The sequence below is a fragment of the Chiloscyllium plagiosum genome, chromosome 33 (assembly GCF_004010195.1).
Source record: "Chiloscyllium plagiosum isolate BGI_BamShark_2017 chromosome 33, ASM401019v2, whole genome shotgun sequence".
Lineage (NCBI taxonomy): Eukaryota > Metazoa > Chordata > Chondrichthyes > Orectolobiformes > Hemiscylliidae > Chiloscyllium > Chiloscyllium plagiosum.
The window spans coordinates 13,838,198-13,865,428 of record NC_057742.1 but is presented as its reverse complement, the minus strand read 5'-3'; the positions used below and the strand labels follow the sequence as shown (position 1 = coordinate 13,865,428).

General features: G+C 37.8%; 1 protein-coding gene across 5 annotated transcripts in view; it reads left to right on the top strand.

Annotated features, from left to right (window-relative positions):
• The window catches only part of stat5a (signal transducer and activator of transcription 5a), a 144,463-nt gene that overhangs the window by 99,244 nt on the left and 17,988 nt on the right, over positions 1 to 27,231 (top strand). For all 5 annotated transcript variants that reach the window (XM_043674968.1, XM_043674971.1, XM_043674969.1 and 2 more), the window contains 14 exons: positions 1,522 to 1,611; positions 5,458 to 5,629; positions 7,450 to 7,586; positions 11,236 to 11,387; positions 15,980 to 16,135; positions 16,480 to 16,659; positions 17,028 to 17,115; positions 20,470 to 20,592; positions 21,016 to 21,108; positions 22,282 to 22,488; positions 23,541 to 23,635; positions 24,248 to 24,390; positions 24,766 to 24,921; positions 25,707 to 25,758. In XM_043674968.1, coding sequence (XP_043530903.1) covers positions 1,522 to 1,611; positions 5,458 to 5,629; positions 7,450 to 7,586; positions 11,236 to 11,387; positions 15,980 to 16,135; positions 16,480 to 16,659; positions 17,028 to 17,115; positions 20,470 to 20,592; positions 21,016 to 21,108; positions 22,282 to 22,488; positions 23,541 to 23,635; positions 24,248 to 24,390; positions 24,766 to 24,921; positions 25,707 to 25,758 — 1,844 coding nt within the window. The remainder of the gene's footprint in view (positions 1 to 1,521; positions 1,612 to 5,457; positions 5,630 to 7,449; positions 7,587 to 11,235; positions 11,388 to 15,979; positions 16,136 to 16,479; positions 16,660 to 17,027; positions 17,116 to 20,469; positions 20,593 to 21,015; positions 21,109 to 22,281; positions 22,489 to 23,540; positions 23,636 to 24,247; positions 24,391 to 24,765; positions 24,922 to 25,706; positions 25,759 to 27,231) is intronic.

Here is a 27,231-nt window from a genome sequence, read left to right as displayed (position 1 = left end):
AAATAATTATGGACTTGTGAATTTGGCTTCCCTAATACTTTTCATTGCTATCTGCAACAATCAGTTTGACACAACACGTCAAATCTCAGAATAGTTTATCCGTTAGGTATATGCTCACTCTGGGCATTTGAGTAGAACTTGTATTAATTTGGCTGATGTTGGATTCCCTCCTGGCCCCAGAATAGAAATGAAGCCGTACCAGGCTTGTTTCTCAGCTCCCCTGCTCGGTCTTAGTCAGAACTGTTTGGCTGGCTTTCGTTTTCTCCTGTGCTTGGATTCCATCTCTCACAGCTTCCTACTTGCTCTTGGGCCTCAATCTCTGCACCGTAAAGGGGCTGGAAGACCCAAAGGAACAGGTATAAGAAAGGGACCAAGTCAGGGCATTTTCCAAGATATTACAAGAAAAATAGCATTGAAATACATAAAGAAGTAACAGAATACAACTGTAGTAATCATAGAATCCCTACAGTGTGGAAGCAGGCCATTTTGGCCCAACAAGTCCACACCAACCCTCCAAAGAGTAACCCACCCAGACCCATTCTGCTACCCTATTATCCCTGACTAACACACCTAACGTACACATCCTTGAACACTATGGACAATTTAGCATGACTAATTCACCTAACCAGCATATCTATGGGCTGTGGGAGGAAACCAGAGCACCTGGAGGAAACTCATGCAGACATGGGAGGAATGTGCAAACTTGACAGTTACCCAAGACTGGAATCAAACCCAGATCCCTGGAGCTGTGAGGCAGCAGTGTTAACCACTGAGCCACCGTGCTACCCGTAATGGTCACTAAATTCAGGTGGTTCCGCTTTGATAGTTTGATCATAATTTTGAGGGGTACAGAAGAGACTCATTTGCCTCCTCCTTCAAAGTATGCAATTTGTCTTCTATTTTGAAGTGCCACATATTCAAAATATATGGTTCACCTTGCATCTCCAATTTTACCCAAAAGCCCAGCCCTTTCTCTAACCGTAGCCAAGGCACACTGCCTTGCCTGCCACCTATGCCTTCTACTAATACATATCCTTCACTTAATCAACTCTTTGCTTCAATGTCAAAAATATCCCAGGAGAGATCCATCAGTTCAATGTGGGGATTGGAAAAAATCAGCATTACTGCTGAGTACTCCATTCAAGTCATGTAAACCAGAAGATTCAGTTTTGATTTTTGATCTGTGCTGGATTGCTTGGTCTCAGTTGACTACCACTTAGATTGCTTTTGCAGACTTGGAATAAAAGTCTCTTGATTGACTTCTTGACGAAAACAAGCCCATTTTGATTGTTAGTTTGTTAGGAACAGAATGTATTGCCTCCCACAGTTCAATGATCTGCCACAATTCAGCTCAAGTTTAAATAATGGCTATTGGATGAGGTATGAAATCGTGTAGCAATTAAACTTTCCTTTCAGGAGGTAACGTGAAAAAATTAATGAACATTAATCTGCATAGATTTCAACCCTGGGAAAGAAGTTCAACTCGTTGCATAGTTTGACAGTTGTAATTCTTATTTCCAGAATACTTATGACCGTTGCCCACTGGAACTGGTTAGATCAATCAAACACATTCTGTACCATGAGCAGAGGCTGATTAGAGAAGCTACAAATGTAAGTAACAGATTAAAAAAAAGATTTATTCTGTTCCATGCTATTTCAATCCCTGTTTAGTGACATGTGGAAGAAGCAGGAGAGAAACATTTTTAAATTTGAGAAACCAGGGTGCAAGCTCATGAAGATTCAGGCAAGTACTTGGGAAGATAAATCTTGGGAGAGTAGTGATCCCAAGATTGGCTTTAAAGCAAGAAAATTATATGACTGAAAATGTTGAGTGCCTAGGCCCTTTTAAATGAATGAGAATTTAGGACAGATTTGATTTGAAGGAATGAAGAGTAGGATATTGTATTTGGAATTAAGAATGAACAAATAGCAGTTTTGAGGGTGACTGCAATAATGTTGTTAGAATAAAGAAAGGTGAAAAATTGTTGAAATCTTAGGATGCACTTCATGCACATAATGAACATTATCTTGCCCAGAATATTGAGAGAAGTTTGAGACTCACTGAGGTTAGAAGCAGTGTGAATTTGGCCTTTACACATATTCAAACAGGAAGCTTTAGCAATTAGATATACTGTTTCAAATAAGGTGAGAAGAAGTAGTGAGATGAGACATCTAATAGATCAATGATAAGGTTCAGCTATCAAAGCAAAGCTTGTATCTGATTGTTATTGTTCCAAATTACCTCAGCCGCATTGTGTTTTGAGGTTTAGAATTGTCTTCTTAATGTTTGAAGCAATACATTTTATTCATGTGTAATACTTGCTCATACCACCATCCTGTCTCCACTGTTCTGTGTGATTGTTTTCTTTTTGATTTGAATGAATTGCGCTTCATGGCCAAAGTACCCTTGTGATGAAATGTCCTGAAATGTATATTAACTTTGGATGAAAATGGTTAGAACATTAGTTTGTTCAAACATCAGTTAAGTTTTGATTTTTGCAAAACTCATGGCAATTGAACACTTTTTTATGTGAATGTTGGTTGTCCATAATTCTTGCATGTATACAAAGAGGTGTGTTGAAGTAAATAAAGTGCTACATATCATGTGTTATGGATTAGGCCAGACCACTCAGCATTGTTAAGCAGACAGCCCAGACCATAACTTTGCAATTTGTTTTGGTAAGTGTACAGTGAAAATTACCTGGAGTAAGTTAGCGAGGTTGACTACTAGGTTTTAAAATAGACAAAACTTCATTCACAAAATTACACAATGAAACACAGAACAGAATAAAGAATCCCTACAGAACTCAGTCTATCCAAACTAGACTTAATTATGCTGTTATGAATATACACAACAGTTAGCAAGTTTTGAGAAGATTTGTAGCTCAGGTTGAGGTTCTGGATGTAGGTTTGCTTGTTGAGTTGGAAGGTTCGTTTTCAGACGTTTCGTCACCATACTAAGTAACATCAGTGAGCCTCTGGATGAAGCACTGGTGGTATGGCCTCCTATTTATTTGTTTAGGTTTCCTTCAGTTGGTGATGCCATTTCCTGTGGTGATGCCATTTCCTGTGGTGATGCCATTTCCTGTGGTGATGCCAGTTCCAATGGTGATGTCAATTCCTGTTCTTTTTCTCAGAAGGGTGGTGAATAGGATCCATCAGGAAATGACTGCCAGAATACTCAGACCTCTTGGCATCATGGTAGCCCACAAACCCACCAATATACTAAAACAGCAGCTAATGAACTTGATAGACCCTATACAGACAACAAACAAAACAAATGTTATTTACAAAATAAGGTGCAAGAACTGTAACAAACACTATATTGGACAAACAGGCAGAAAACTAGCCACTGGGATACATGAACATCAACTAGCTACAAAAAGTCATGACCCACTGTCAGTAGTATCTTTACATACAGATGAGGCAGGACACCACTTGGACTGGGACAACACATCCTTTGACAAGCCAAACAAAGACACATGAGAATTCCTAGAAGCATGGCATTCCAACCGGAACTCTATCAACAAACACATTGACTTGCATTCCACTTACCATCACCATCACCACGACCACACCACCCCCCCCCCAAGAAAAAGAACAGGAAATGATGTTACCAACCCAAAGAAACCAAAACACACACAAAGTGGGTCATACCATCAGTGCTTCATCCAAAGGCTTACTGATGTTACCTAGTATGCTGATGAAACATCTGAAAACGAACCTTCCTGCTCAGCAAGCAAACCGACTTCCATACCCAACAGTCCCAATAAGCAAACCCCCTTAAAAAACAGTACAAATGGAACAGATGCTTACAGGTTGAAGTTAGAAGGGCAGAGAGAGAGCCTGTTTCCACCCAGCTGAACTCTGAACTAGTTCTGGACTGACCTGCTCAGCTAGAGAGCTGACCACTCTCATTATACAGGTCACTTCCAAAACATGACCACTTTGGCCTGAAGTCTCATTTATTGTTGCAGTCACATATAAACAAAAAGGCCTCTCAATATCCTTTAATCTACCAAACCAGTCTAATCTAAATTGGGAGAGTTTTATTACCCCTCTGAAATAAAACCAAGAGCACAGTATCCGTGAGAAAAGGAACAGCTTTTAGAAAAGAGGGATCTGCTTTATGACACATGGCAGGAGTTTTCTTTAGATAATTTAGCTTCAGATAAATTCTGTATGGCTGAAGTTATATTTGCCAACCATAATGGACATTTTACACTGGAAATACTTCATAAATGAAACATTGGTCAACAAAATTAATGCAAAGTTGCATTTTCCATAACACTGATTTTCTGATATGGCAAGCAGTGTATGATTTCAGAACAGACATAGGCACTTCGAACCTGCTTCATTATCCTTGTACCTAAGAAGGTTTTGGAAAATTCAAGCTAATAATGCATCAGCTATCTTAACAGCTACTGCTTTGAAAACCTTTGGATGAAAACCATCAGAAAGCATGGGGCTTCACAATTTTCCAAGTATAATTTCTACCAAGTGGATTGTAATTCTAATTCTCTTGAATTTCTCCCACTTTTCAAATTTCGGATTGGTAGCTATTTCTTGGATGTTGCTTTTATCATCTGGAGTGAAGATTGCTGCAAAGTACTGGTTCGATGCATCTACTATCTCTTTATCTTTCATTATTAATTCCTCAGACTCCTTTTCTAAAGGACCAATGTTCACTTTACTACTGTTTCTATTTCAAAAGGCAGTATGTGACTGTAACAACTTCTTTAAAAATATAGATGCTGATTGCATCCAGCTGAGTCCAAGATATTTTCTGATTGGTACAGTTGTTTGGAGGTAGTACATCACAATTGTCCCAGAAGATCTGAAGGAAGGTTACAGCTGGACAGTCCGATGGAAACAATCTTCATTTTTTTAGATTGTTAATAAAGGTTGCTGAACAAATGGGCCCCTCTAGCAGCCATTGATACTGATGCCGTATCTAAACAAGACAAGTAACAGGTAAGTCTAGAAATACTCAACAGATCAAGCAGAATCTGTGGAGACAAAAAATAAGTTGAACTTTCATCAGAAAAGTAATTAACCTGAAACGTTCACTGATTTCTTCACTGATGTTCAATGATCTTCATATTACAAGCTTTTCTATTTTTATTTCACATTTCCAGCATCTGCAGCATGTTGAACAGCATTTTGTTCACATTGATGCTACTGTTTTCTCCACTTAGATGTTCCATTCAGTGGATAGAAAGTTGGAGTACTTTCTACAAACTCATCACTTCTGGGCAAAAAAAACCTCATCCAGTTAAAGAAATTGTACTAATGTTTTTGATGGCGCTTAGAACATATTATTTCTAAATTGTCTCTCTAGGTTTGCTTTGTTCTTAAGGAAAACAAAAACTACTATTAATAAGAAAGCACTACTTTAATAAAGTTGCTGGACTAGCATCAGTGAACTAATTTTTTAACGATTTGTCTTAAATGCAGCCAAGTTCACCAGTAGGTTTGTTGGATTCCATGTCTCAGAAACATCATCAAATAAACCAAACATTTGAGGAACTAAGACTAATGACTCAAGACACCGAGAATGAACTACGAAAGCTGCAACATACCCAAGAATACTTCATTATTCAATACCAAGAGAGTCTACGCATACAAGGTAAATGGAATTTCATTTAACAGAATTTTCTTTTTTATTCCAAAATGACTCTTATTTTAATGGTTTCCTTTCGAAATTGAAAAGGAAACAGAAAATGCTGACAGTACAGTACTCTGGTCAGGCAATGTCTGCAGACAGAGGGTCATTATTTCAGTGTTCTATCTTGCATTTTAAAGTTGTGTATTTTTTGCCTTATGCTCATTCGTTCACTGTGCACTAATGTGTTTAATACAAACAAAACTGCTTTGTGTATGTTTTATATCAAATGATTCACTTGTTCAGCAATTTGTTACTTCAAGTTTGCAAGAAAATGGGGGGAATAGTCAGTTTTGTGAATCTAATTCCATATCTGAAGTTGATAATGAGGTGATAATCTCTCACCTCCATTCAACACATCTATTTAATCCAAGATTTCAAATCTAAATATTCTGAAAGGATGTATTTTCCAGCTGAACTCTAATTTTGGATAGCTATTGTACGTGGCTCACCTATCATAAAGAAGTTCTAATATGGCTTGTAAAAAGGCAGAGCAGGCAACCCATTTTCGAGAAGCAAGCAAAGTGATCAAAAACTCTACTCTATGGGTGGCACGGTGGCTCAGTGGTTAGCATTTACTGCCCCAGTGCCTGGAACCTGGGTTCGATTCCAGCCTTGGGCAACTGTGTGGAGTTTGCACATTTCTTCCCATGTCTGCGTGGGTTTCCTCCAGGTGCTCCTGCTTCCCACAGTCCAAAGATGTGCAGGTTAGGTGAATTGGCCATGCTAAATTGCCCATAATGTTCAGGGATGTGTAGGTTAGTGCATTAGTAGAGTAAATGTAGAGTAATGGCGTATGGGAATGGTGTGGGCAGGTTACTCTTTGAAGGGTCATGGTGAACTTGTTGGGCCAAATGACCTGTTTTCACCCTGTAGGAATTTTATGATCAGTCATAGCTGGATAATAATGTGTATTTAACAACCAGTTGTTCTAACTATGTTTGTTCTGATAATTCCCTTGACTCCTTTCATCTCTTCATATGAGTGAAGCCATTTGCCATCTTGACGCATTTTAATAAATCTCTTCTGTACCATCTTTGTTGCTGTTCACGTAGATTAGCCAAAGTGGAACACACAATTCAAGCTAAAGCCAGCCAGTGATATATATATATCTTCAAAATTACCTCATGCTATTGCTTTCTGTGCCCATATAGTTTTCTTTATGGATTTAGCAACTTTTTTTCCTGCATCTAAAAGTTGGTGTATCTGAAAACCTAATTATTCTTCTGCGCTTTATTGTTTGACAATTTGATTTCTTTTTTCTCTCCGTGCTTTTGAAGCATGAAAATTTGCTCAAAGATTTTGTCGGAATGGAGCATTTGAATATTCATACTTCAAAATGCTTGCAGGTTAAGTAATATGCATTCAGATCACAAGCCAAAGCTATGATATTTGTTCATTTGATGTTTAATTTCTTTATGGTTTTGATTGGTAGCAGCATGAGGATTCATTTTCTGTTTACACCTACTTGGCCGTGAACCTTTCCTGCTGCCAGTTAGTATCATAAGATTGACACAGGTGAGGAAGACACAATTATTTGATGTTCACTAGCAGTAAAGCTCTCCAACAGCCTATACTGTGTTTTCAGCAAATCACCCCATTATCTGCCAACAGGTGGAAAATGGATGATGCTGCTGATAAAAGGAGGCAAAACATTTTGACCTGTAGGTATTTAATATAATTCAAGTTATGAATTATAAATATAATTTATTATAAATTGTAAAAAAATGTTTTTGCAGCCGCTTATTTCCATTTTGACAGTGATGTAATAATTTTGGTTTTAGCTCAGCTTACCCAGCTTGCGCAGCTTAGTCCACAAGACCAGAACCGTCTCTTGCGAGAACAAAATTTACAACAGAAACGGACATCAGTGGAGAACTGGTTACAACGAGAAGCCCAGACACTACAGCAATACAGACTGGTATTTATAAGTCAATGATTTTTAATACATTTTGTTTTCCATATTCTGCATTGCATTTCAGAATGATATTAGTTTTAAGCAACTGTGTGTTATGGTCAAGTTTATTGGATTTTGCATCAAGCTAAACTTTTAAAAGCATTTTGAAATTTCAGCCCATGAAGATGGGAAATGGAATTATTTTCAAACACCACTTGTGTGCACTAATAACTCACCTCAGGCACAATATGGGTTAGAGGTGAAGTAAAGGGCAGCACTGCTGCCTCACAGCGCCAGGGACTCAGGTTTGATTATAGTCTGGGGTGACTTTGTGTAGAGTTTGCACATTCTTTTCGTGTCTGTGTGGGTTTCCTCAGAGTGCTCCGGTTTCCTCCCACAATCCAAAGATGTGCAGGTTAGGTGAATTGGCCATGCTAAAATTGTCCATAGTGTAGGTTATTAGTCAGGGGTAAAGGTAGGGGAATGGGTCTGGGTGGGTTACTCTTGGGGGGTCAGTGTGGACTTGTTGGGCCGAAGGGCCTGTTTCCACACTGTAGGGATTCTAATTCTAAATCCATCTCTGTATAGTTCTCACCTCAGACCACTGATGCACTTGTGACTTTTCTTTTTCCATACAACCTTGTGTATTCTTGAGATTATTAATTTGTGGCAAATTAAGGGCAGTTTTGTACTGTGAACTCATGGTCATGATGTGACACCGTTGAGAGTTATTTGGCCTTAGACCCTTAAAACCAATAGATAGTTTCTTTCTGGCTGGATGTGAACCTAATGCATTATTCAGTTCTTTTGAATGCAAAATAAAAATTGAATGGTAGAAAGATCTGATACGTATTTGAATCTATATTTGCTTCCCTTCATGAATTTACTTCCCCAAGTGCATTATCCCTAAACCATGATATTTTCCTCATGTCCAACGAGATAAAACACCATGATTAAGTACGTGTCACTTTTTTATATTCTCTTGCACAATGTAACATGCTAAATACATCTGGAATCATAGACTACCTACAGTGAGGAAGCAGGCCATTTGGCCCATCGAGTTCACACCGCCCCTCCAAAGAGCATCCCACCCAGTCCCACTCACCCTGTGATCCTGCATTTCTCATTGCTAATCCAAGTAGCTTGCACATCCCTGGATACTATGGGCAATTTAGCATGGACAATGCATCTAACCTGCACATCTATAGTATTTCTTATTGATATAGGTTGAAAAATTATTGTTGGTGCATAATTATGCTTGTCAAATTAAGGGCATGCAAATGGGAAGCATTTCTACATGCTCCTTCATGATTTTCTCCAAAGTGAGCCCTGCCCCCAGTCACGAGCATTAAATGATAGACCACAGAACGAAGTCATTTACTGTACTCTGGCAGTGCTGACTTTTGATAGAACACTCCAATTAATCTCACTCCTCTGCTGTTTTCCCATGACACGCTTAATATTTTTCTCATCCAGTATTTATCCCATTCTTTTTTGAATATTGTGATTTGAATTGCTTGACTCTTATCATCCTTTCAGGCATGTATTCTAGATTAGAGAAACTTGATATATTTAAAAAGAAATCTAATGTTTTTTCCCTGGTTCTTTTGCCAGTTGTTTTAAATCTGTTTTCCAGCTAGAAATTGTCTTTGTCACCTGGAGCAGTTTCAGTTCATTTAAATTATGGAAAGCATTCATGACTTTGAATGCCACAATAATTTCCTTAACCTCCTTTGCTTAAAGGAGAATAAACTAAGCTTTGTCACATCTCTCTAAGTAACTGAAGACCCTCAGTTGCCATTCAAGTGAACTCTTGTGCACCTCGTCCAAGGCCTTTTCTTTAATGTGTTTCTTAAAGCATGGTACCTTAAATTTAAGTTCAATACTTCAACTGAGACGAGTATTTTGAAACTTCGTTGCTTTAGTACTTGATTCCTGTGTTTCGCGGTAAAAGATCTCATTTGCTCTTTATTAAATAGCTTTAACTTGTCCTGACATCTTCAAAAATGGCTGTGCATAGACTGCAAGGAGAATTGTGTTCCTGTGTCGCCTAAAATTGTGCACTTTATTTTCAGTGACTTTTCCTGATTCCTCCTACAAAAATATATCACTTCACACCTCTCTTTGTTAAGTCTGTTTGTCATATGACTGTCACCTCTTCATGCCCTTAGAATTCACCCTACAACTGCAACCTTCACTATCCTTTACAGTACTCCACATCATGGTTACCTCCTGCAACTCTGAGAACCATTTATATCTCTGTAAACTCATCTGCATTGTATAAACCATTCTTTGAAATCTAATCGCAAGGTTTGTGAAGGTTTGTAGCTCAGGTTGAGGTTTAGGGTGTAGGTTTGCTCGCTGAGCTGTAGGTTTGATATCCAGACGTTTCATTACCTGGCTAGGTAACATCATCAGTGGCGACCTCCAAGTGAAGCGAAGCTGTTGTCTCCTGCTTTCTATTTATATCTTTCTCCTGGATGGGGTTCCTGGGGTTTGTGGTGATGTCATTTCCTGTCCGTTTTCTGAGGGGTTGATAGATGGCATCTAGATCTATGTGCTTGTTTATGGTGTCGTGGTTGGAGTGCCAGGCCTCTAGAAGTTCTCTGGCATGTCTTTGCTTAGCCTGTCCCAGGATAGATGTGTTGTCCCAGTCGAAATGGTGTTTTTTTTTCATCTGTGTGTAGGGCTATGAGGGGGAGGGGGTCGTGTCTTTTTGTGGCTAGCTGGTGTTCATGTATCCTGGTGGCTAACTTTCTTCCTGTTTGTCCTACGTATTGTTTGAGGCAGTCCTTGCATAGATGTCATTGGTTTTGTCCATGGGTTGTACTGGGTCTTTTAAGTTTGTTAGTTTTTGTTTGAGAGCGTTGGTGGGGTGTGTGCTACCAGGATTCTGAGGGGTTTCAGTAGTCTGGCTGTCATTTCTTTTCACAGATGCTATCAGACCTAGGTTTCTTGAACACTGTTTTTATTTCAATTCTCCAGCGCCTGCAGAACTTTGCTTTTAATTGCTTTCAACAAATCTGTGCTCTTTCAGTCAATAAGTGAAAGAGGGACAAATCTACCAACTACTGGTTAATCAACCCAAAATCAGTGATGAGGAAAATGTTTAGCAATGCATTTGAATTCGGACCTATCATGTCTGGACCAAGCTATTTTTATTCTTTTAAAGCCTGACTTTTAATGATTTTTTTTTTGTTTACCCTATCTGACATTTCTACTATTGTACTGCAGTTGTGACATCTTCTATAGTGACAACAGATGCAAAGTACTCAGCCAGTTCCACGAGATGACCTTTTTGGTCCCTAATCAGCTTTGCTCTTCCTTTGGCTGCTCCTCACTTTTTGCTCCTACACACCACTGTAACGTTTCCATGTCCTTGATTATCTTATTGGACGACAAGTTGTGAACTGTTTTGAGTTGATTTATGACTTTTTCAACTGATCTGATGTGGAACTTGGCATAAAAATATTAAGACTGCTATCCATTCATTTTAGGTTGGATTATTGATTTCCCTTTCATGAAAGGAAGTTGCCGCAATTGAAATTAATTCACGTGATTTTTTTTCTCTCCAGAAAAAATGGGAATATTTCTAACAGAAACCTGTAAGGTCAATGGACATTGTCAATGAAATTTTTATCAAGAATGTTAATTACTCATGTACTTATTGCAGGACTTAGCCGAGAAACACCAAAAAACATTACAGTTGCTTCGTAAGCTACAGACAATTATTTTAGATGATGAGCTGATTCAGTGGAAACGTCGTCAGCAATTAGCAGGGAATGGTGGTCAATCTGAAGGGAGTTTGGATGTGCTGCAGTCATGGTAAGAAAATTTTATACTTCAGTAAAACATGAATCAGGAAGAAAAGATGTTTGAAAATTGTAAAACTATAAAATGTGCTTTTAATTCTTATATTCTGCCTCTACCTATATTGCTAATTTGAATCCCCTAGCCTTGTCGATTTAACCATAGTTTGCCGCAATCAAAAAAAAACACTGGGGGAATTGGCTTCAGTTCCCAGACACAACTGTTGTATATGTCCTTGCTTGACAACTTCTGTTGGGTTCACTATTCTGTCCTGGAAAACAGGAAGTTGACTAATAAAGTCTGCTGTTGTTTCCCTTGAATGTTTATTTCTATTCTGCCCAAGCAGGGAAAATTGGCAATCAACTATTCCCTGTCTGTCACATGAATAAATCTCAGTAAATATATAGGTAATGTCTTGCATACCACTCAACATTTCTGCCTTCTAGCCAAGTCACTTTTGCCCAGGACACAGGCAAGAGAAAAGTGATGTTAAGTTCTGAGCTGGCTTCAGAAGGCCTATCCTACCCTTTATGAAGGATAATGGCTGAATAGCAAGCAATTGTCTCCCCCTTTTCATTCCTATTTTTGACCTTGCCCTAGCATGAATGTTAACCTGATCTCTGTTGCTCTGTCTTTAAGTTGAGTTCAACTCATATGGTGTGTTAATAGCAGTCCAACCTTTCAATAGGTTCATTCCTGGAAATTTGGATTCTGCTCGGAGTCTGCTATTGTTTAAGACCCTTGCATAGGAAATTGAACTGAGATCATAGTAAATGAAATCCAACTTCTGTGACCAAGCAAAATTTATTCTGCACAGTACAATACAGGCTTTGGAGAAATCCTAAACACACTTCGCAGTGCTTCCGAGGCATGTCCAGGGAAGCCATCTGAACAAAGGGAACAGTCCTTCCTTTATACAAAATCTTTACATCATAGTCAGTAATGTACACAAGACAACCCCCCCAGTCACTCCCTCACAATCGCATGCTCCTCAAGACATAATGCAGTGACCACATCACCTCCAGAAACAATGTAATGCAAATCATCCCTTCATGGTCAAATAGGTTAGTAGTCAAATTCCAACTGTAATGTTCTTATTGATTTTTGATTAGGGATGAAAATATAAATAGCTCTGAATGACAAGAAAGTGGCCATGTAAAATGAATAAAATGAGATGATAATGTAATTTCTTACAATCTATCTGTAAGTCAGAGGCATCCCATCCTAGCCTTGGGACATGCAATTTCCTGCAGGTCAGCAGAACAAATTTAACTCTTTAATATCACAGTGGGAGTTGTATGTATGTCCTCAAGAGTTATAATAGTATGTTGCGACCTATACTCGAACTCACTATTTTAGATCTAATAATGTGTAATGAGGTGGAATAATGATATGATCTTGTAGTTAAGAATCCTCTGGGGGTTGAAATCATACCATGATAGCATTTTGAATTCAATTTGAGGAAGAGTAACCTTGGGTCTCAAACTAATGTCCTTAACTATTGTAGAAGTATGAAGAAAGAGGCTGGGAAAATAGTTTAAGAGGTATGTTGGTGACAAACATTTAAGCAGATATCTCCATGTTAAGCAAAAGTTTAATCTGGTGAGTAAGGACTCGACATGAAAGATGAACTGCCCAGAGTTAACAAAGGCTGTCAAGGAGTGTATTTAGTTTAAAAATTATGGCATATGAAGTGGCAACACTAAGGAGTACAAACTTCTACTGGTATACGAAAAGAAAGACCGTTGCTAAAGGGATTTTAGGACCCTTGAGGGATGTGACCAGGGAATGTGAACAAGGAAATAACAAATAATTTACTCCAATTTTTTGCATTGTTCTTCACCATAGGCGACATTATGAACATTCTAACAATAACCGATAAGTTTACTCCTAATGGAAGGAAAGTTTTTGTAACAGTCTCCATTTTGGAATAAAATATTTAGTTAAATAGGACTAAAGGCAGATGAATTGCCATCCAAAGGTTTTAAAGAAAGTGGCTGCCGTGAGAGTGGGCTCGTTGGTTCAAATATTCCAGAATTTAGGATGTTCTGGGAAGGTTCCAGCAGATTGGAAAAGTGCTGTTCAAAACAAAAGAGACACAGAAAGCAGGAAAGTACAGGCCAGTTAGCCTAACATTCTCATTTGGGAAACGCAAGAGTTTGTTATTAAGTAGGAAATAGGACATTTAGTAAAGCTTAATATACTAAAACAGCAGCATGATTTTACAGGGAAATCTTGTTTGACAACTTTGCTATTTTTTTGGCGGATATAACAAGCCAAGTTGATAAAGGGATGATGGTGGACAGTGTATTTGGATCTCAAGAAGATATTTGGTATGGTGCCACATAAAAGATTATCGCACAAGAAAGAGGAAATTACTGCAGATACTGGAATCTGTACTGAAAATGACAAATGTTGGAGATCACAGCAGGTCAGACAATATCCATGGAGAGAGCAAGCTATGGGGGGGTTAATGCGTGTCGGGTGCTGGTGGAGAAAAGATGTTGATAGTTCAGATTATGTGATCGGAATGGAAGAACAATGGTGTGTCTCCTCCTAGATTTGAAAGGACAGATAGTCCCACTGTGATGGGGGGAGGGGAGATAGAGCATGATAACAATGTAATGAGCTAAAAGAAATGGGAGTTCATTCACAATTTGAAAGTGTGGGCAATTTGAAGTATTGTGGATAATGTATGAGCATAAAATAATTGATTAATGCATAGAAGAGAGTCATGACTTATGGGTCTTTTTGGGGTTAGAAAAGTATAATTGGTGGAGTGCCACGGAGATCAGTTCTAGGGCCTCAATTATTTGTTATCCACAGTGACAACTTGGATAACGGGACGCATGCATCCAAGTTTGCTGACCAGCCAAAAATAGAAGAGTGGGTATGCTGTGATGAGGACAAAATGATCCTGCGTGGGGGTATAGATGAGTTGACGGAGGGGCTATAATTTAATAGATTGAATTTAATATAGGAATGTGTAAGGTCATGCACTTTGGTAGGAAGAATTAAAAGGCAGACGTTGTTTAAATAGAGAGACACTCCTAAAAAAGTGCAGCGCAGAGGTATCTGTGTTGTTGTGCGTGAAACGTAAAAAGTTAGCTTGTAGATATAACAAGTAGTTGAGAAGACAGATTGAATTTTGGACTTTATTGGTAGAGGATTGGAGTTTAAAAATAGGGAATGTGTGTTACAACTGTACAAAGTGATGGTGTGACCACAACTGGAGTATTGGGTGCAGTTTTGGTTCTTGCATTCAAGAAAGGAAGTAATGGCATTGGAGGCTGTTTAAGACAGATTCACAAGGCTGATCTCTTGGATGAGAAAGTGAGGTCTGCAGATGCTGGAGATCAGAGCTGAAAATGTGTTGCTGGAAAAGCGCAGCAGGTCAGGCAGCATCCAGGGAACAGGAGAATCGACGTTTCGGGAATAAGCCCTTCTTCAGGAATGATCTCTTGGATGAAAAGGTTAGCTTATCAAGTACTGTTAAATCAGTTAGACCTTTAGAGTTTAGAAAACCAAAGCATGCAAGATTTTAAGTGCGTTTCACAAGGTAAATGTTGGGAAGATGTTTCTACTTGTAGGGTAATCTCAAATACCTGGAATGCTCTATCCCGAAGAAAGTTGTGGAGACTACACAGAGTATTTAAAAAGGAGGTAAATTTTTGTGAAATATTGAGGGGGTTTAGGGCTGTGATATGTTGGCATGGAAGAAGAGTTAAAACCTGGAACAGATTTGTTATGATATTGTCAATTGAGGGCTGAATGGGTATGTTCTTGCATTGCCGAAACAACAAATAGCAGAAACGTATTATTGCTTCAGCAAATCTGCTATGACAACCACATAGTTAAACTTTCTGTTAACATTCTGAGCAGTCATTTGCTGTATAGCTCCATGAAATGTTTGTAGAGTGTACTCTGCAAGATCTCATCACTCTTAAAGATGAGTTTGAATCTCTCAGTCCTGGAGGACATCTGCACTGTGATGTCTCCTATTCCTGTCATTACTGTGCACCTACTGTCAATCATGAATTCTGTGACCTAAGTATGACCACTTCCAGTAATGTGCAATCCACAATGCCTTTAGCACCCCAACCCCATTATAATACCAACTGTTCATCCTGTGCAGAAATCTCATCTTCAGCACCCTCTGTGCAAGTGCTTGTTGAGGAATACTATGATACGACCCAAGATGTTTAAGCAGCATGTCTCAGTCTAATATAAAGCAGTCATACAATTATATCCTTACAGGTCAAACCACCTTGTGCTGTGCAATTCATTTTAAAATCAGTATTACTAACATCTTGAGATGGTAATCTTCAGGCTATTTAAAAATGGGAAAGTATGCAAGCTATAATTGGAAGTAGGTGTTTCACAACCTTCATAGTATTTAAGATGGTGGTGACTGTAGTGTGTATTAATCAATCCAAAGCCACTTTTAGAAACTTGTTGAATGTCAAAAAGTAACTTAGCAAAAGTAGTAAGTATGTTGAAATGTTATTATATGCTTCTTTGCATCTAGAATTGTTGAACAGTGATGGGTCATTTTTAAAATATCACTGTACAGTACTGCTCATTGTGAAATTTCTTTACACTTGTAGGTGTGAGAAGTTAGCAGAGACAATATGGCAGAACCGTCAGCAGATCAGGCGAGCTGAACACCAAAGGCAGCAGCTACCCATCCCAGGTCCAGTGGAGGAGTTACTTACAGAACTCAATGCAACAATTACAGATGTAATATCTGCACTAGTCACGAGGTCAGCAACATTAAGAGTTGCATGTAACAATTAATTCTAAACCCTCCAGAAATATACTTGTAAGCAAAAGAAACTTCACCCGTAAGATAAATTAAAATTGAGCAGTCATCTTAAACCTGAATTTTGACATTACCATTTGTGTTGAAAGAAATCTGTTTCAAAGCTAGATATTGTCAGTAATTTTTTTTAATATAACAATTTTAGGACCCCATGCTATTCTTTGTCATAAGCTATTTTATATGATTAGATTTATAGATGATTATATAATTGTAATATATTTAAATATAGTATCTGACTAAGTCAAGTTGTACTAAATTTAGTTTTGCATCTTTTATTATATACAGCACCTTTATAATTGAGAAGCAACCCCCTCAGGTTTTGAAGACTCAAACCAAGTTTGCAGCTACAGTACGCTTATTAGTAGGAGGAAAGCTTAATGTTCATATGAACCCACCCCAAGTGAAAGCAACAATCATCAGTGAACAACAGGCCAAGGCTCTTCTGAAAAATGAGAATACTAGAAAGTAAGGCAACTACTAACATATTCCATTTTCTCTTTGACAAAACATTGACCACAGTCACAGACCATTAAGCAGTGTTCTTACATACAGCATTTTGTCCCTTTTTTTAACCTCTCAATGATCCAGGCTGGCTGTATAATTATTCTGGATCAGTGGTGCTGGAAGAGCACAGCAGTTCAGGCAGCATCCAAGGAGCTTCAGCAAAATCGACGTTTTGGGCAAAAGCCCTTCATTACCTGGCTGTATAATTGTCTGCTTGGTATCATTCCATAAAAGGCACTGTGCAGTGCAACACAACACTGATCTCCTGCATTTTTTTTTTAGTTATAGCTATTTGAAAAGTATTTTTAACCCATTTATGTCTCTGGCAGTGACAGCAGTGGTGAAATATTAAACAACTGTTGTGTTATGGAGTACCATCAAGCAACAGGAACCTTAAGTGCCAACTTTAGAAACATGGTAAGCAAAGCATTCAGTACGTATAATGTAGCTCCCTTTACAGTGCTTTTGGACAATATGGGTTGGGAGCTACTTAACTGCATTATACTATTGGGTCTCTCTCCAAGCACCACACAAATTGACATTGATCACGTGCCATGTTTTTGCTCAGAAGGCATTCCTAAAGACAAGTCTTGAGGTCCTGACATAAAAACTATGGCCTTAATTTTGATCAAGCGACACTAGAAGAGTATGAGGGACAAGTTGGATTGGGAGAATGCATTAAAAGGTTTGATGGAAGATGGGCAATGGCTACTTGTTTTGGATGACCAAGAAACTGATAAAAAGAGAAGCTAACAAAATGGCAAAAAAGCAGAGCATAAAAGCTGCTATCAGTATGTGAAAAGAAAGGATTAGCAAAAATAAATGTGGCCCATTACAAGTATGGACAGAGAATGTAAAGGGAAGATCAGGGAAATGCCAGAGAAACTAAACAGTTACTTTGCACCTGTCCTCACAGAGGAAGATAAACAGAATCTGAGGTACTGGAGGCCTTTAAGGTCTTTGTGTAATTGATGAGATAAAATAAATTGGCAATAATAAAAAAAGGTAGTTCTTGAAAAATTTGTTCGATTGTCGGTTGATGTATTTCCTGCACAGATAACATTTATGCCAAAGTGTTGAAGGAAATATTGTTCTCTTTCGTGATTCTATAGAATTTGGAAATATTTCTGGTGATTGGAAAGTAGTAAGTATGACTCCACTATTTAAGAAGGGAGGATAGCAGAGAACTACAGAGCTGTTAGCTTGACGTTGGAATCTAAAATGAAGGAGGTAACTACTGAACACTTTGAAAAGAATGGCAAGATTTGGGAGATTCAACACAGAAGGAAAATCATGTTTGACAAACTTATTTTGAGCACTGTACTTATGGTATAGAAAAAGGAGAGCCTTTGAGTGTGGTATATTAGGATTTTCAGAAGACTTTTGATAAGATCCCACACAGGAGCTTAAGTAAAATTAAGTAATTTTACTAGTCTGGGTTGAGATTTGCTTATGAGACAGAAGGCAGTGAATGCGAATAAATATATCATTTTTCAGCTGGCAGGCTGTTACTGGTGCGGTACTGCAACATGCACTACCAAGTTCATAACTGTTTATGATTTGGATGTTGGGACCAATTTTAATATTTGCTAATATCATCAGAATGGTTGGGAATGAGGGTGTAAAAAGTCTTCAAGAGGACTTGAACAGGTTACGTGAGCATGACAAATGCAATATAATGTGATAAATGAATGTGAAATTATTCATTTGTATGGAAAGAACACAAAGCCAGAATATTTCTGAAATTGTAAGAAGTTAGGATGTATGACTGTATACAGGAACCTGTTTGTCCTTTTCCATCAGTCACTAAAGCTCGCATGCAAGCAAGCAGTTAGGAAGGCACATGGTATGTTGGCATTCATTTCAAAGGGATTTGAGCACAGAAGCAAAGATCTCTTGCTGTATTTGTATAGAGCCTTGGTAAGACCTCAACTGGTGTATTTTGCATAGTTTATCCTCCTTGTCTCTAGCTGTCGAGGGAATGTAGTGGGGTTTCACTAAATTAATATCTTGGATGGCGGATTTTCTATATGATTAGAGGAACAGTTTTAGTATTCTTTAGAACTTTGAAGAATGAGACGTGTTCTTTTTGGAACTCTCAAAATTCTTACAGGACAGCAGTGTGGATAGAGGAAGGACCTAATCTTAGGGTAACGGTTGGTAAATGTTTAGAATTCCCTACCCTACAGGATTGTGGAAGTTGAATATTTGAACAAGTTCAAGACAGAAATCAATAGATTTCTGGAGGCTATTGATGTTAAAAGATATGAAGTTACTGCGGACAAGTAGCTTTGATCAGCCATGATCCAGAATAGCAAAGTAGGCTCGATGGACTGATTGGCCAATTGGCCTACTCCTGTTCTTGTGTTATAAGACATCTGGGTTGCACAGTTGCCAACATGCCTGATTTCACTTTTGTTTGAAGAGACTACAAACGGGAAGAGGTATGGATGAAAAGCGGTTGGCAGATTAAGAGAGAAAATTGCTGGGAGAAACGTTTTTGAAAGTGGAATCTTGTTGGCAGGCATGGAAAGAAAGTTATGACAAAAACTTTGTATTCACTTAAGTGGGTAGAGAATTTAGACTTGTGATAGTAAGTGTTATGACTGTTTTGTGCTTTTGGAATATGTTCATGATCATCATATTGATTCCATTTAGAATTTGTGGGCGGCACGGTGTCACAGTGGTTAGCACTGCTGCCTCACAGCGCCAGAGACCCAGGTTCAATTCCCGCCTCAGGCGACTGACTGTGTGGAGTTTGCACGTTCTCCCCCTGTCTGCATGGGTTTCCTCCGGGTGCTCCGGTTTCCTCCCACAGTCCAAAGATGTGCAGGTCAGGTGAATTGGCCATGCTAAATTGCCCCTAGTGTTGGGTAAGGGGTACATGTAGGGGTATGGGTGGGTTGCGCTTCAGCGGGGCGGTGTGGACTTGTTGGGCCGAAGGGCCTGTAAGTAATCTAATATAATCATTTGGTAACATCAACTGACTAAAATAAACATGTATAACACCGATTAATTAATAACTTGGGAGATTGTCAGTAATTGCAGGGTTCTAGGAATGTTTCTGGTTAAAATGCATTTCTGTCAAATTCATAAAAATGTTTATTAAACAAATTGTAAATTTTCTCTGATATATAAAAGGTTCTTAAGCCAGCTATCTCTACAGTAAAATTTTCAAATTGTTTTTGGTACTACTTCGCACAGAGCTTAGTGGGTTAATGTGCTGCAAGTGCACACTAAGCCATTTGAGCAGGAGCTTCCAGGTTGATTCAGGCAACCACTGAGCATGTCACAGTATTTTTAAATTAGGGAAAGAAAAAGTCAACCGTTTTCCACTCCAATTCACTCCACTCCAGTTTGCGTGATCTTATGGTAAGGACAGGATTGATCTGACCAATACTATTGCTGCTTATCTCAGCTTGTAGTACTTGCTGTCCAGATCAAATGTGCAATTTGGCTCTATTATAAGGCTATGGTGTTCGAGGAGCTTTCATAATATGCTCCTTTTCAGGAGAAATGATAGGTGGTAAACTGTCTAATGAGCATTTTCATTGCTGTCCTTGTATTGAGGTTTTTCTAATCATAAAGCATTTTTGTATTGGAAAATAGAACCCTATCAAATATGCTGACTTGTACAGAAGACTGTTTATTATAGAAGCTTAGATTTGAAGTTTATTTACAAATAAATTTGTTCTATTAAAATTATTGCAAACCCTAAAGTAAAAAATATTGATTCCATTTAGAATTTGATTGAACTTTGCTTTTTTGTAGTCTCTTAAACGAATCAAGCGTTCTGATCGGCGTGGAGCAGAATCAGTCACAGAAGAGAAATTTACAATTCTTTTTGAATCACAGTTCAGTGTTGGTGGAAATGAATTAGTGTTTCAGGTTAAGGTATGTTGTTTGCACAATTAAGAGGTTTGAAATGTGTAAATTATTATTTGTCATTGAGCACATTGGGCGGCACGGTGGCACAGTGGTTAGCACTGCTGCCTCACAGCGCCTGAAACCCGGGTTCAATTCCCGCCTCAGGCGACTGACTGTGTGGAGTTTGCACGTTCTCCCCGTGTCTGCGTGGGTTTCCTCCGGGTGCTCCGGTTTCCTCCCACAGTCCAAAAGATGTGCAGGGTCAGGTGAATTGGCCATGCTAAATTGCCCGTAGTGTTAGGTAAGGGGTAAATGTAGGGGTATGGGTGGGTTTCGCTTCGGCGGGTCGGTGTGGACTTGTTGGGCCGAAGGGCCTGTTTCTACACTGTAATGTAATCTAATCTAATCTAATCACATGTAATTTTAACATAATTATTTTCTGTCTTACAGACTTTATCACTTCCAGTGGTAGTAATCGTTCATGGCAGCCAAGACAACAATGCAACTGCCACAGTACTTTGGGATAATGCATTTGCAGAACCAGTGAGTTGCAAGTCATTCATTTTGTGTTCAATATGAAATTTAAATCTGTTTGCAGGCTTGTAATTTAAATAGCATTTCAGAAAATATGAACTAGGCTATAGTAAAACGATATATATGTAAAATGTGTCAAATCCCCACAAATGAAATGGTAAATATAGACAATGTTTGTCAGAATATGCGTAGCCAGATGTTAAAAGATAGAACATGAGATATGCTTACAAGCTCTATTTACAGAGATGCATGTGCACCTCCAAACCAACAAGTATAGGCATTTTTAGCCATAGGTGAGTCATCAATTTATGTCCACTCACTAACTACGTGTAACAATTGGTATTTAAGCTTTTGTAAAATCCAGCGTGGGAATGCTGTTTACTTCAAAATATTGCGCTCACATTTATGTTTCGTTTCTTAAAAATACACATGGATTCATCATCTAGATCTTTTGAAGACCAATTTGAGACTTTGTTTTGAACATCTTTTATTATTTTAGTATGTCAAGTTTCCTGTTGGTTGAAGCTATCATGTGAGCTACCATGTCACTGAAATGCTTGATGAAATAAAGACAGTGTACCAATTTTGAAAGCTTTATCTTGATTTGTGACACCCATGGTTCTGAAACTGCCTTCTAGTTAATTATTTTTCAATACTTGCAACTAGAATGGTTTAACAGCAAAGGCAGCTCTCACTATTTATTAATAAATGGCTCAATAATTTTTTTGATAAAACATTTATACTGCTTTCATATTTTTGCTCCAATCTTGTTCGGTTTAAAAAAAAGTTGTAAGTTTGAATCTTTATTTCATCTTTTAGTCACTTAGATGCAATCTTAGTAAAATATTAGTCATTTTGACATGGTAGTCAGGTACATCCATTGAGTGATACAGCAATGATAAAATCGAGAAATTACAGCTTGTATTGTAAAATGCCCTTCACTGGCTTACTACTGTGTCATTAGTAATATTTTTGAAGTAACCTGTTTGCCTGAGCTGACCCTCAGTCAGCATACTGCACCACGAGCTGCTTGATTTTCCTGTTATATGTCATGTTTGAATATGTATCAGTTGGTTATCTACTGCTCCATGTTGAAGTGTCTGAACTTTTATTAGGTAATAATGAAAAAAATTAAACTGAGATATTTTTAAGTTCACACAACCTTTGTGTTTTCAATTTCAGGGTCGGGTACCGTTTGTAGTTCCTGACAAAGTACTCTGGCCACAGTTATGTGAAGCTCTCAACATGAAGTTCAAAGCAGAGGTTCAAAGTAACAGAGGATTGTCAGAAGAAAATCTTGTTTTCTTAGCTCAGAAAGCATTCAGTAGTTCAGCCATACATGCAGATGATTACAGTAATATGACCATCTCCTGGTCCCAGTTTAATAGGGTAAGATACTATTTTAGTATCCAACTGGGGAAAAGCTGTTTTACAATTTTGTTGTGTGCTGGAAAATTTGAAGAAAACTTGCCAAAGTTGATACATAGCTCCAGAAAAGCTGACAGTCAAAAACTAGAGCTAATATAGGCCTAACAACTATAGTTATACCAAAATATAATAGAACAGGTGTTTCAGAGTAGCATTTGTATTCAGCACTTTGAATGGAAAACTATCACCAGGATTGCAGTGTCATTCTGAATGATATGCTGAGACATTGTGGAGATTTATTGGTATTTTGTATGTTGTGGACTTTTGGTTGGCTAAAATATTTCCACTTGTCAGTGTAACAAATACATAAGTGGTAAATTAAAACACCTTTTCACAATGTCACGCATGCACTCTTCTCTTCTATCTATGGTCATTAAATGCTGGCAATTTATCTTCATCCTTGAATTTCACCATGACTTATTTCAATTCAGGGTTATATACTTTTTGCCAAGGTGATTTCATGGTGATGGCCAATGTTTATCTCTCAATTAACATCACTAAAGCAATCCATCTTACTGTTATCACGCTGCTGATAGTAGGAAATTTAAGCACAGCGTCAAAAGTTGTGATGCTTCATTAGTGCTTGATTGGCTTCCAAGATCCGGAATGTTAATAGCTTTGATGGCTGTGTGAAAAGTTGACATTTGGAATGGACCATTTTTCCATAGTTCTTGCTGCCTGTAATAAAAGAATTGTGGAGAAGATCCAGTACCTGCAATTACTTGGTCACAAGTAATCTTAACTGTATGTTGAATGGCTCGTGAGAATATCTGGTAAATTTGAGAATAGTTTAAAGGGCCAGCTTAGTGTGTTAACGTTTAGATTTTATTTTTGCTGATGTCATTAAACTGCTGAAATTGCCTAATACTCATTTCCTTTCTGAAGATGAAGGAATAAACATAATGAACAGGTGAATAAAATCAGGCTGAAAATATCTTAGTAATAACTTCTAAAGCTTCATTTATTTTGTCATATAAGTACATGTGGCATTTGAAATTTTCCTTTTCTTAAAGGAAAGTTTGCCAGGTAGAAATTTCACATTCTGGCAATGGTTTGATGGAGTCATGGAGCTGACAAAAAAGCATCTAAAGCCTCACTGGAATGATGGGTAATGTATTCTCCTTTCATTGTCTACAAAAATATATTTTCCAAATATGTTTTTGTCATGTTACTGCATTTAAATATTGTGCCAACAATTTGAAGTAGTACAAGCCATTTTATAGTAGTAAGATTTTAAAGATTTATTTTTAATCAGATGACTTCAAGCCCGACAGTCGTTAGAAAAGACCCCTTCTAAAAGCTCACTTGTTTAGAACAATATGTAGCTTCCTTTGCAGATCTAATTTCACTAATTCAATCTCCTATATCTGTTAAATTAGTTAATCTCAAGAGAAAAATTGACTCTGGATTAGTCTCAATCTTTGGAGATGGCTAAATCAACCTTGGCTCCTTTTCCAAATTGTCATATTATCCCTGCACAGGATCCACGTGGCACAGTGCTTAAGAATGAAGTGCTTCCATGTATTTTGTATCTGAATGTAGTTGAAGAATTACTAAATTGGACAAAGTTCCCGAGAGCACCATGTTCCTGTAGGAATCAATGTTATCAGCAAGATGAGCAGAATAGTGTTTGAATACTATGTTTTGTGACATAAATCCTATTTTGTTCAAAATGTATATAAACTGTAGTAATTTGAATGCATATCTGTACTTCATGCAGGGCAATTTTGGGCTTTGTAAACAAGCAGCAGGCACAGGACATGCTGCTTTCCAAGCCAAATGGAACCTTCCTGCTGCGATTCAGTGACTCTGAAATTGGAGGGATTACAATAGCTTGGGGAGCAGATAATCCCAACAAAGCAGGTGTGGCCGTTAAAAAAAACATCGCCTTCTTATTTCTGACTGTGGCAACTGTCACAGCATCTGTGGTTAAGAAAATTCCTTAACTACTCTTGGATATGTAATTGTACAAAGATTCTGTATTTAAGGGGGAAAATGCCTACCACGTTGTAATCTTTGATCATCACATAGTATGGTGCCATTGAAACATCTACGATTACTGCAGCAGCTTTCTCAAAACTATCTGTGTTTAGCTCTGAAACATTTAAACGGCATAAATTTGTTTCAGTTTGGTCCTCATATAAATGTATTGCATATAAATTACATTGTTTGTACTTTTTCCTGCTATACTGTACATTAGCTATTAAAGCTAATATTAAAACTGTATGTATTTTATAGGAGAAAGAATGGTTTGGAATCTCATGCCATACACAACCAAAGATTTTTCAATTCGATCACTGGCAGATCGTATCAGCGATCTCAATCATTTGCTGTACTTGTATCCTGACAGACCCAAAGATGATGTGTTCTCCAAATACTATACGCCACCATTATGTAAGTGTCGTTTGCTTTGGTTTTATTACTTATTTCTTATTACTTATGCTGTTTGTTTTAAGTCACAACTTTTTAATCTAATATTGATGTCTTGAATTCAAAATACTGTATGGCACATAAGTATGTCAGCTTATTTTGAAAATTAGTTAGTTTAGTAGTACATGCTTTCCTTTTTTCAGAAGAACTATCCTGTTTTGACCATAAATAATTAAATCCAATTTGTCTATTAAATCTACATGCAAATTAATGATAGAGTTTACTACTTTTGATATAGTACTTCAGTTATGTGACTAACCAAGCAGAACACTATATATTAAACATGTTAGTATAGTCACAAACTTATGGAGGTTTGAGCCTGTGTGTTCAATATTTGTCAGTTTGTTGGGCTAAACAGGCAATTACACATGGGCGCTGGGGAGGGAGAGAAAACAGGATGAATCATTCAGCGTCATGCTTGATTACTCACTAGCGACTGTTGATCAAGTCTCACCAGTTGATGCCTATGAGCAGATCATCTCCCTGCTTCTTAGCCATGTGATATAAAGGGAAATGATGTATATCAAATAACATAGTTAATGCAAAATGAAAATACTTCACAAAGTCTTTCATTATGCACTTTACTGGAAATGTAATTGTTCCAATCGGTTAACATTAAAGGTGAATCATTAGTGCATCTTGATTCTGCGACACTGATTTACTTCAGCTGTCTTAATTCTAGAAATTATTAAAATCTGTTAATTATTTAATATTGTAATAAAGTTAATTTTCTATTTTTTCTCAACTAGCAAAAGCAGTAGATGGGTATGTAAAACCACAGATCAAACAGGTAGTTCCAGAGTAAGTACTTTGTGGTGACATTTTATTTTAATTTATTTTTTTACAAATGTTTTAATTTTATTCTCTAATAAACACACATTGTCTGGGATAATGGTGGATTCAGACAGGCTCCTATGCATCAACGGTTATTCTGAAATTTTGTGTTCAAATATATTTTTACACTATGGAGATGCCGGTGTTGGACTGGGGTGTACAAAGTTAAAAATCTCACAACACCAGGTTATAGTCCTACAGGCTTAGTTGGAAGCACTAGTTTTCAGAGCACTGCAACCACCTAATGAAGGAGCAGCACTCCGAAAGCTAATTCTTCCAATTAAATCTGTTGGACCATAACCTGCTGTTGTGTGATTTTTAACTTAATATTTTCACAGGTGAAGTGAGCAAAAGATAAACTAATCATGGGTTACTTAGTAAATCTGCATCAGAAAATCATGTCTTGAGATTGTAACTTGCCATAGTAATCTTTTTATTGCTGCATTACTTAGTTGATTCAGTTAGAGTTTTCTACTTCATCTGTTTGTTAATCCTACTTATAATTGTGTACTCATATATCAAGAGTTTATAATGTGTGGTAAGCTACTAAGGAAAGGAAACAATGATTGTTTTCCTTTTCGTTTAATGAGATAGTGAAAAAAGAAAATCTTTAGCCCTTTTAGAGATCATCCTACCACTAATCATGATACCATGTTCATTCCAGTTTGCAATTTAGCTGGTAATTTGGCATGGATTTTCAGAGTATTAAAAAAAAATACAGTAGAAAAATATGTACAAGGACTAGAATATCAGCATACATTGGTTAACACAAAAATGTCTCTGGAGAGAGTAATTTTGATTGTCTGTAATGTGGGATCTTTGCTATGGCATTCCCAATACTTCCCTCAGTAAGGAACCTTGCCATTGTACTATGAAGATGATGATTGGTATGCTTATCTTTTATTGGTTAGTGCTTTGAGTATCGTGGCTGTACAGGACATTGGTTAGGCCACTTCTGGAATACTGTGTTCTGGTCTCCATGCTATAGGGAGGATGGTGTGAAACTTGAAAGGGTTCAGAAAAGAATTACAAGGATGTTGCCAGGATTGGAGGGTTTGAGCTATAGGGAGAGGCTGAATAGGCAAGGGCTATTTTCCCTGGAGCATTAGAGGCTAAGGGGTGACCTTATGGAAGTTTATAAAATCATGAGGGGCATGGATAGGATAAATAGACAAAGCCTTTTCCCCAGAGTAGGGGAGTCCAAAACTAGAGGGCATCAGTTTAAGGTGAGGTGGGGGTGGAGATTTAAAAAGGACTTAAGGGGCAACTTTTTGACGGAGAGGGTGGTGCGTGTACGGAATGAGCTGCCAAAGGAAGTGGTGGAGGTTGGTACAATTACAACATTTAAAAGGCATCTGGATGGGTATATGAATAGGAAGGGTTCAGAGGGATATGGGCCAAATGCAGGCAAATGGACTAGATTAAGTTAGGATATCTGCT